The sequence below is a fragment of the Acyrthosiphon pisum genome, chromosome A1 (assembly GCF_005508785.2).
Source record: "Acyrthosiphon pisum isolate AL4f chromosome A1, pea_aphid_22Mar2018_4r6ur, whole genome shotgun sequence".
Lineage (NCBI taxonomy): Eukaryota > Metazoa > Arthropoda > Insecta > Hemiptera > Aphididae > Acyrthosiphon > Acyrthosiphon pisum.
In genome coordinates this window covers 98291887-98304139 of record NC_042494.1, presented here as the reverse complement: position 1 = coordinate 98304139, position 12253 = coordinate 98291887, and the positions used below count along the sequence as shown (strand labels likewise).

General features: G+C 29.4%; 1 protein-coding gene across 1 annotated transcript in view; it reads left to right on the top strand.

Moving 5' to 3' along the window:
* LOC100164095 (fatty acid 2-hydroxylase) overlaps nt 1-12253 on the top strand; it is a 53591-nt gene that overhangs the window by 35014 nt on the left and 6324 nt on the right. The window contains exon 4 of the mRNA XM_001948122.5: nt 11130-11262. Within this exon, the coding sequence (XP_001948157.1) occupies nt 11130-11262 (133 nt within the window). The remainder of the gene's footprint in view (nt 1-11129; nt 11263-12253) is intronic.

Here is a 12253-nt window from a genome sequence, read left to right as displayed (position 1 = left end):
TACATAAAGTATACTTTTTTTTTACGGTTATTTTAAGTTAAAATTTGGACGAAATTACAAATTAAATAACCAAGAATAAAGATTTAATTATTTTTTTGTAATTTTATAATATTAATTTAACTTGCCACCTACCGTAATAATAATAAGTAATAACAATATAAATATAATATAAAACATCCTAGACTGACAAACTGTCTCCGCTCAGAATCTATTTTCGTATACAATGATATTATATTATTTTAATTCGAATGTAATATCATCAATTACAGTGACCCACTTGTAACCTACCGTACAGCAGAGTGACATCCACTTACCTGCTTTTTAATACTAAATATATAAGGATTTAATCATTAATATAATATATATTATATAATCATTAACAAAGAAAAACTGATCTTCATATATACATATAGTGAATAACTTTTTACCATTTCTTAATATTCAGATACTTATAACAATGAATTACAATTCTACGCGTGTTTTTCATTTCTGGATCGATACGATGGTCCCGGAATTTAGTGGGTTTTTGTGCACAATAAAACAGCAAATAAGGGTAAAGATGCTTTCGGACCTAACACGACTCGTGTAAACTATTCAAAATGAGAAGCAAAAAGCTATATTTTTCCTTGTCTGGTCCGTGTTCAATCGATTTCTCGGCATCCTAGTGTCCTACGTCAGTACCGAGAATCCTTCAAAATGACGACAGTTACCACCCAATCGTATAGACTTCAGACTTTCAAAGTCTTGAAATTTATGGTTTTTTTCGAGCTTTCAAAAGCAATGTGTAAAAAAATCCAGTCAAAATATCTCTGGAACTTCACACCTGTCTAATATACTTTCGAAGGAATATATTCTGCACAATATTTTAGTCAACAAATCGATGGATTTGTCAAATACTAAGTACCTACAACCTACCTACCATAATATCATACATAATAGTGTTTTTGATTTACAAAATTTCTTTGGCACAAATAAAATCTTTCAGACACTCGAGTATTCTATATATTTTTAGTGTACTATATAATAGTGTATGTATTCCAAACATTTATCTTACTTAGCAAATGTTGGTTTATTCATGTCTGCAGAAATGATAAAATAAAATAAATAATATTATAAATCATAATACAATATTACGAACCGTCTTTTTATCAGTTGACTTATTAGTGTTTAGTTTGAGACAACATTATACATATATACATAAATATATTTTGTATGCAAACCGTGCTCACTGTTCATACATCCGGTTCAATAAACGTTTAAATATTACATTACCAAACAATAAACATGTAGCAAATTCTTTACATTTTCATTTAAAACATGAAATTAATATAATTAATTAATTAATTTTAAACCTTAATTTATAAATTTAATTAATATTTTAATATTTTAATTAATGTATAACTCATTGTTACTATTACACGCAGTAGCTTGACAAAAATTAAACTAGTTTTCAGTAATTTATATTTTCTTCTTTCAATCATTTGTTTCAAAGATTCAACTGAATTTATTTGGTGTTTTTCAAAACTTTTTAGTAACCATTACCGTTTTTTATTACATCAAATAGAGTGTAAAATAATGATTGTTACATTGTTACTTTATAATATAAATATTGTAGATACAATAGAATTTACAAAATTATCTTCATCGGAGTGAATATTATATTCATTTCTATTTCTATAGCAAACCGAGCTTTGCATAAGTATCTAGTTATCTAGTTGTGTTTGATCCTGTATTTTTCTATTCATATATAAATAGATGTGTTGTTTAACAAATGATTTTGAATAGGTATATACTTTCACGAACAAAATCGAGTTTTGTTTCTCAAATTTAAATTGGTTGGATGTTTTATGTTTTATATTTTTTATAACTTACCGCTTGCAAACAACTGTTATTAATTGAATATAATTTAATATCCAAATCAAAGCATAGAAAACAATTTCTTATTGAGGTGATACGATAACAAAAAATGGCATTTATTTATTTTTATATAGGTTATATTATATAGATTGCTAGATGTTATTAAATAGGTACATTTGTTGGACAATATACATTGGTTCTGTAAGTATATAGTGTTAAAAATGTGTAGGTTATGAAATATAAGAGCAGTATTACCTAAATACCATTTACCTAGTGCACATCTGAAAAACTCTACATTATAATATTATATACTCTTCTTAATGACAGGATTCCATCGATTCACACGTAATTGAATGTATACGGAATGTACAGTTGATGGTAACGCGTTTGCAAATTATTTTCTATGTATTTAATGTACTAACAAGGGATAATATTATACTATATTACTGCGGTATACCTACTGTCAAAAGATATTGGTTAATTGATAACAGCGAGGACAATAGATTTAGCAGTTGATAGTGTCCGACGATTGATAGGGCACATTAAATACAGTATTTTCAAATTGGTTTTATTTTATTTTTATTACAATATATAAAAAGTGAAAGAGGCAGCGATCTCTAGTCGATGATGGTTACATAATGTACCAGCATGAATCTGAAAGGCTGGAAAAAGCAATTGGTCGTGTGCACAAAATAAAAATAAATTTAATGGTCGATTTTGTGAAAAAGTTAAATAATTTTACCATAAATATAATCATGTTCTTGATGTTTTTAAAATTTAAGTTCAAACCAAGGTCTATGAGATAAAATAAAACGTCAGAAGTACATTCGAATCGACACGCTCATCAGTTCTTAGAGGTGTAGCTCAAGTAATTCGAATATATTAAACACCTATATTATAAATAAGTAATATTTAATTAAAATCGGATTATTATCGCCATTTAGTTTTTCAATTTAAATAGCACAACAACTAATCAGATTATTCTAAAAGGTGTAATCCACTTGAAACAACTTTGTGAATTGTATGATATGAACCTTGTAATCAAAGTTCAAATCAAACATATCAATTAGTGAAAAATTGAACAATTAAATGTACCACCATTAAACCGACCAACAACCACCATCGATAAAAAGTTGAAAACGACCGAGCAAAAAAACGTATCCATGGTGATTATAATAAATAATAATAGAAGTAGGTTGATCTCAAACTAATATAATATTATGTTAGCTACAAATTCAATTTATAGGTACTACTTAGAATAAAATACTTAAAATTGTAATTTGATTTTTTAGCTATTATTTTTTTACTGCTATTTTGGGTGCTTTTTTACATGTAAGTTTTTTGTTTGTGTTTAATATTTTCAAATATTTTAAGTATTTCAAATAAACGTATATGAAAGTTCAATAATTTATGTTATACTGTTATATATCATAAATGCATTATATTCCAAGGACATGGCTCAATCGATTTTATCTCGTTATATGTTTAAGGTAATCAATGTAACTTGGATAAGAAATAGTAGGTATTTCATGATCCAAACAATTCCAAATTATAAAAATATTTTACCAGATCGCTGGCGACATTTATTATTTTAAAATATTAACATTTTAATCGTCCAATGCAATTTGGATATCATAGGTAAAAATATTTAATTTTAAAAAATAGGTAGGTGGGAAGGCGGAAGAAAAATCTAAAGTATAATTTTACATTATTTTCTAAATTAAAATAACACCCGCAAGGCTGTAATGGCCCATCCATTTATTGATTTTACAGTGATGTATGTTTTTTTATTTTTGTGCTTGTGGGACCTTTTAGGACAGTAAAAATGCTTGGATTTTCTTCAACAGTATCTTTTCTGATAGGAAAGTGAATACTGAATCTAGTTGGTACTTTGGAGGGTCAAAGGTAAAAATGTCCCAGTAGTTTTCAAAAGCGACGAAAAAAAATAAGGAAAAACGGGAATTTTTACACAAAATCTCTTTTCGAGAAAATCGATTTTGGTTTTTGGTGCAACTCTAACACAAATGACCGTAGGTACATGCAATTTTGACTGAATGTTTATATGAGCATTTTCCATACACCATAACATTTTCCAAATATTTTGACTTACTTTGAGCTGTTTAAGGACATTTAAAGTTTCCATTTTTTTAGTTTTTTTTTCTATAAATATCAATAAAATTTTGTTTGTTGGTTTATATATAAATTACTTTAGTCGCCTTAATATCATCATACTGACTGATCGTTTTCGCTCAGAATCGTTTTTCTTATACATTGAATTCAAATTTAACACCATCCATTACAGTGACCCACTTGTAATTTACTGTACAGCAGAGCGACATCTACTTACCCACATTTTTTTTTAAATTAGTTTTCGTAAGTTTTTTTATTTTTATGTTTATTTATTACAATTTAGAATATTAAATTAACTATAACCTGTTATTGGTATAGTCAAATGCTCGTAAGTTAAATCGTAACAAAATTAACACGCGACTGATATATAATTATTGTGAGCTTATTAAAAATAGTTAAGGTTATTTTTTTAGGTTTTTGGTGCTTTATTTAATATTTTTAGTGTTTTTCTTTTATTGCTTTATAGAGCTACAAAATCAGAACTCTTCCAATTAAACGTTTTTATATAATAATTATTGATTTCTTAATTTTAAGTTTGTTTGTAAAAAACTAAATATCATATTATTTTTAACTACATATTTGTTTGTGATCTTTTTTATATTAGTTATTGATTACTTGAATGGTATTAGGAAAACTATCAGTTGTTTTACACTATCACTTGTCACTCGTCCCTCTATCTAAACATGGTTCCATATTACAATATAATATATAACAGTCATGTTTACAAAACGATAATTGCTATATTTTCTTCACATTTGTTTATATTATTATCTCCTCAATAATATCAAAATATTTATTTCACCTTCAACATATACGTGCAACGTGCTACGTGCAGTCATGTTCAAATTATAATGTATATTGTCGTCTAGACTCTTCTGTGTTCAAGTCTTATTTTACATATCAAACAAGGTACATTTCCCCAGCCCCCCTCCCCCAAATTTTAAATTAAAATTTTTTTTTAACATTCGTTTGTAGCCGTTTTGTATTGGTTGGTAATCTAATTTTTTTCGTTTGTAGAGATTTAGTTTTTTTTTAAATCAAAATTTTGGTGGGGGGGCTGGGGAAATGCCCAGATTTTAAATGTTCATCTAATTTAGATTTTTTATTCAACTAGGCTTTTAGACTATTTAAAGTTTTTAATTAAATATAGTTTTTTTACTTAACTGTTTTTTATTCAAAATAGACTTTTTTTTATCTAATTTGGATTTTTTTTTATCTGATTTAGGATTATTTTCAACAAGGATATTTTATTTTATTTAAATTTTTTAATAAATAATGATTTTTTATTCAAATCAGTTTTTTTTATTCATTTTAGACTTTTTTATCCAATTTAGATTTTCTAATAAAAATTACAATTTGTCTCGAATTAATTTCAATAGTGAATACAGATTAATCTTAAAACCTGAAAAATAATCTTAAAAACTATGACTAAAATTGAACCATAAAAATTATTAATATAACTGACTGAAAAATTAATAATTATTATTTTATTTATTCGATAAAGATTGTAGTTTTTACTAAAAATCATATTTAACAAAGGCAAGTTGAATAAAAAATCTGTATAATTGGATAAAAAAGTCTAATATGAATAAAAAAAACCATTATTTATTGAAAAATCTAAATTAAATAAAAAATCCTTGTTGAAAAAAAATCATAAATCGGATAAAAAAATCCAAATTAGATAAAAATAAAGTCTATTTTGAATAAAAAAAATTACTTGAATAAAAAACAGTTAAGTAAAAAAACCATATTTAATTTAAAAACTAAAAAATTAGATTACAAACCAATACAAACCGGCTACAAACGAATGGTAAAAAAAAAAACTAAATCTACAAACAAAAAAAATTAGGTAACAAACCAATACAAACCGATTACAAACGAATAGTAAAAAAAAAAAAAATTCAAATTCAAAATTAGGGGGCTGGGGAAATGTACCTTATCAAACACACATAACGGAAAATGTATTGGTTGTACCTACAATGTCAAATTATGTGTGTTTTTTTTTGTGTCATCACGTTTTGGAGTAGAACATTGAATTTAATCTTCAACGTCAAGGGAACCGAATTTGATCTATTTGATACTGTTTGTTCTTTTTATGATCAGTGCCTACTTCTTTCAAACAAGAATGGAATATTTACAAAATATGCGTTTTTATTTTTTTGCAATCCAGATTGCAATAACTGTAGTCACTTTTCTCGGTCAAAAAGTTTAACATTTTTATTCATGATCCCACATTTTGTGTTCTTATAGAAGTCTAAAAATATTAAAAATACATATGCATGCTAATTGTGCACAATTTATTTTATAACCGTTTGAAGTCTTTTGACAAAATTTTAAAAAAATCACTAAAATTTACATTATTTTTTTGTTGCTAGTTAAAATATAAAACGTTTCCATTTGTAATACCTATGACTTGAAAACAACGCCGCCCGCAGACATTTTTCTCGTGGGGGGAGGCAGCAAAAATATTATACACTTACCATAAATTCTGTTTTTTATATCACACCGTAAAAAAAAATTTACAATTTTGTGGCACCTTATCAGTTATCAGTCCTCCTTATCGCCCTTTAAGACTGCTTTATAAAATGCAAATAAATGCAATAAAATTCTATACAAATTAGGTACTATCTAAATGAGCGGGGGGCGAGGCCCTCCCCGCCCCTCCCCTGAGGGCGGCCTTGCTTGAAAATGTCATAATAAAGATCCTCACCAAATATTTTCACATTGTTATAAGAACATTACAGGATATATAATATTTAATATATCAAAAATACACATCGTCTCTAAGCACCCGTCGGTGATAGTAAGCCGAACATGATAACGGCCATCGGCAGTATCGGTGTTTTATCTATATTGACGTCATGTCGTTGTCATTTTACAACTAAAAATATTGTAAAAAAATCAAGCACCCGGCTCGTAAAAAAATAAACTACAATAAAAGTGGGAGTAAATGTGGTGGTGACAGAACGTGTAGTCGTAATTATGCATCGTTACATACGTGATGATTGATTTGTATTTAAACATTATGTTACGTTGTCATGCTGTAAAAGTTGTATATAATAATGAGTTTTAATGACATTTACAGTACCAATATCGATGATTGCTAATAAAATTCAATTTATATTAGTAGAAACGTGGTCATGTATATTGTAATATCCCAACGAGTTGTAGATATTTAACGGTCTGATTTTTTGCAAAATATTACTGTATACTTTCACCTGTTTCAGCGATCGCCATAGTCCTACAATATATTTGGTCTAAAATAGTCCTAACTCCGAATTTGGGAGTATACACTTAGCGGATTATTATTATTATTATCCGTTTCGCGTGCAGAACTTCACGCTGAGCGCAACGACCGACACACTTGCAGGAAATTATTACACTTAAATCATCGAACTCTGTATATTATAACATTCGGGAAATCAAAAGTGGTGTAGCGACTTCTGTTACTTTATGAAACCCGGTGATTGTCGTAGTTAAACAAATGATTGATACATTCTTCGATCGGTGTCTCCGTTGTAATCTTCAATTATGAGACATATTTATCAAAGTAAATGAATTAAAAAATATTGAATACGTCTCTTGTATAGCTAGACAGTGTCCAAACCTTCGCGGCGCAGCCTAACATAACGCCTCACCTCGTCAACCGCGGATCATCGTTGAATAACAACCGCCGAGGAATTTATCAATGCAGAGGATTAAGTGATCCCGATCCCTTGCCGGGCCTTGCATAATACTTCACATGAATATGGTGACCTTAGTGTTGAATTTGATCTGTGCTATTCTGATGACATTGGAATAAAGTTCGATATTAATGATGAATATGCTCGTGGGGAGTAACTTAAATCGGAATGGCCTACATAATGGGGCATGTCTATAAGCATGCAATATATTCAGAAAATTCTCGCCAATCACTTAATGACCTTTGCGAAAAATTTCTTTCTCTCATTTTAAATTATTCATACCAACATATACCATGAACCTACTCACACCATTCTACGATGGCATTGACTGTCAAGTTTAGAAAAAAATAGTTCAACCTATCGAGTTAATAAAATACAATTAATTATATAAATATAATATAACACTGTTATCTTTATAAATAGATGCTGATTCACTCGACTCTTATATTTCCCTCATACTTTTGTATCCAATGTTTTATCGTTGAATTAAAATTGAACGTATTCATTGTAGTGACCTACTCAAAAGGTTAAACTCAAAACCTATTATACAAAGGACCGACTGACTTCGCCAGTTTTTTCAATTCTTCTTAATTTTTACAAAATAAAAAAAAACTATTGTTTTTTGTTGTACGCCGTTTGATATAAAAACTGATGTTACTTAAATATATAATATATTAAACGAAATAGATAGGTACGTGTTCCAAATAACAACGTGGATAACAAAAATAATATAATTGAACTAGAGTCTAGTATTTATATATTAATGTGTATAGTTTTGGTCCTAAAATTGTTAATCCACAAGCGCATCGTTTTAATATCCCGCGCGAGACAAGACGCATCTATCTAAACACATTTAAAACGACTTTGAATTTGTAATGTATTGTTTCATAGATATACCTATGTATACTTTTAATAAATTATATTTACCATAATTTAATATGAAATATACGGACGCGGTCCTATACACGTTTCCGTATTTTCGTTCACTTGGCTGTAAAATATGTAGGTCGCATATTATATTAAGTAGTTATTAAATAATTATTAGTTAATAATACATAAATCGCTCACACTTGGTTTTTTAATAATTTAAACGGCTGGAAAATTCGCTATGAAACGCCCTGACAGATGGCCATCCATTAGCAAAACTCAAAGAAATTACGTGTGTTTGTACGTCAAATGTACGCTGTTAAAACTTTCGACTGACTGATAGCAGTTCCATGTACAAATATATATTTGTATTCCATATAGGTATATATGCATCAGACTTCAAAGTGACCGACCCTTGTTTTATTGGATAAGTCACGCATACCTGCAGCGTTATTAATATTATATTATATTCCTACTATTATAACAATATAAATTATACAATACATGTCCATTGTCCTGCATAGACGTAGGTATAATGTATATGTGCACGTTTTGAGTTTAACAGTAAATAGGTACCTATTTGTAAAAAAAATGCATTCGAATAAAATGTTATACCCTAGATGGTTATTTATAGATAACATTTTATTCAAATAATAATCCCCTACTCTGTGTGTTTTCTGCGTATATAGGCGCAGTTATTTAATTATTTAAAATGTTTTTATGTTGTTTGCAATTACTTATTACTTACATATAATATGTATAATATACACAATACACATAGTATCTAAATTACAAAACTTTGTCATATATTTACATGTAATATAATTTTACTTAGGTATTTCTGTGTTTCGTCGTTAATAATGTATATTGTAGAAGGAATTATGGATTAGACGAATTTATTATATAAACTATAACGATCTAAGCTATACAGATTTACAATTTGTATGATAAATAATAATCAGATTTTAAGGTGAAAAAAGAACGAAGTTATTGACTAAATGCTAAAGTATTACCTATGTAAAATAATTTTCGCGTTTGAATATAAAATCTTCTAAAAACAAATTTTTGTGCACCTTATATAATATAACTAATCAAAAATTGACTGTACCTATAACTATTTTATTATACATACCCTTTTTTTTGCTTGTGTTGTCGAAACTGAGGTGGGGGAACCACTAAAAGAATTATTTCCGCCCCAGTTGCATCGTGTATTGAACAATAATAATAAGAAAAAAAATTCAAATACAAATATACTATATACGCTGTGGTGGCCAGATCTATCATTTATACATAATAAAAAATACATTTGCAACGATATTTGGCGCTATACAACTATCATCAAACTGCCTTGCACGCCCTTTGTCCTCCTTGATGGACAAGATGTCATTTAGTTAACTTATAAAACCCTTTATATGATTCTTCAGCCTCTTGGGGAGTCGTAGCCCTCTCGACCATGTCTGTGGGAAGGTCTAAAAACACAGGTCCACAGAGTAAATTTGGCATATCGTTTGCGGTCAATATTATATATATACCTACCTATAATTATATCATAAAATCTGGTACGTTGAATATCGAAAAAACTACGAGTAATTTGTAAAAAAAAACCCCTAAACTTAGTTTCGTGGATCCATAATAAACATATTCTCGATCAGTGACATCTTTAAAATGTGATGATAAATCGCTTTCATGCATTAATTAATAATAAAATAAAAATATTCCCACTACATTTAACCATTTAAGTCGCATTTTACATCCAACCAGAACCATCATACATTTTATATTTTTTATACGTAGGTATACCGCCTATATTTATTTCAATATAAATTAATATTAAGTGGTACTGTTCCACATATTTTTATTAACAGGCTATTCATATAACGAAATAATATTAACAATTTACAATAAAGATTTTTGTTTGTTTTAATGATTTCTTATGATTAAACACGTTTACGTATTTTAGTGTTAACTGCATTTTTTGCATATAATCAACGAAGTCCGTATCGCACTTGAAAGTTGAAATAGGCCTAGGTATTGTTGTGTTACAGTCAAAAAGAGTTTCACCTATAAAAATATTGCTATAAAAAGGTTAACGATTTAATTAAGTTTATATATTATATATATATATGGTACATGAAAAGTCTTCCGAAAACCATAATGGCTAATTTCGATTCCTGAGATAAACTTTTTTATTTTACCCTTTTTCACCTGCTACTTACGGTATTCAGCGAACCACTTAATTTAAACTTTAAAGTTAAAACATAACGGAAGTCGTTTTCGTAAAATATTTTTATTAGTATATTGCATTATAATTGGTCGATCATTGAATGCGACGATTTACAAAAGAACTGTGGATATTGGCCCGAACTCTCAGCGTACTCGTGGTGTATCCTATGGTGGATTTAGGACAAATCCAATGGGAGAGCCAAAAATCCAGCTTAAATAGTTTCGAGGTTATTATTCAGACCCGAATTGCCATAGATCATTATAATAAATTGGGCTGAGAGTGGAAAGAATTACCTATCTGATATTTTTTAAATTTTAATCGTGATTTTATTCCATAATACGGATTGTTTTGTTGTGTTCTACAAACAGGTGCCATTCGACGACCGACGGTTATTGTTCCCGCCGGGGCCGGCCGCAGTACTAATATCAGCTGCGTACGCTATATACCTGATGCTGTTTCCTCATTGGATGGCGCCACTCGTATTAGCCGGCATGATTGCGGGTAAGTGCAGTAAAATGATAAATATCATCAAATCGGTATATATATAAGCTATAAAGCCTCGCGGATGTCATCATATTTTAAAGGTTTAAATGCAAGCAGTAGTGAATTTAAGAGAGATGCCAAAATCTTAGGTTATGTCGACCCAATTAAAATAGATAGCTGGTTAACAAGGATTTATGAGAAAATATCACTTCAAGGATACCCGTACTTCGATATTGCTTTAATAAAGCTACTATACTCCATTCCTAATAAGAAACATCACGGCGGCTACAGGCAAAACCGGTTTTGCTACGTAAAAGTGGGTGTTTCTTATTTGGAATAGAGTATATATATCAGGGCTTAAAACCGGTAACCGGTTTGTAACGAAAACCGGTAAAAAACCGTAAATTTGAGAACCGAAAACCGGTAACCGCTTTTAGTTTTTGAATGCTGGAAGCGGTTATTGGTTATCGGTAATCAAGGTAAATATCTAAATGTTAACATCAAAGCGGTTACCTCATATTTTCAATCCCGGTTTTATAACCAAAACCTATTCCCGACCAAAAAAATGAACGGTTTTTTCGTGATACTTAGTAATTGAATTATGTCATGAATCATGATTACATTATTGTTGAATTTAATTTTCCAGCTATTTTTAAATTTTTTTCCCCAATTAATTGCCGTCGAGTATTGCTTATCTGTTGTGAATATCATAAATATATATTATACATATATAGAGGTATAAGTGTATAGCTATATATTATTATACCGTCATAAACGATAAACATCGTCGTCCTCGTGCGCTGATTCCTAAAGAAATAGTTGATGGAATAGGGCCATAGGGGCTCAGTCATGTATACTCGCGCCGGCGAGAGAACGCTTTTGGGCGGCGACCAAAATTCGTCCGATCTCGCGCATTCCCACCACTAAACCTTCCCGAACGCTGGGCCGCCGCCACCGTCGTCGGGCCGCCGGTCGCGCGTAGCGTGTGGGGGAATTTACGGCGGCGCAC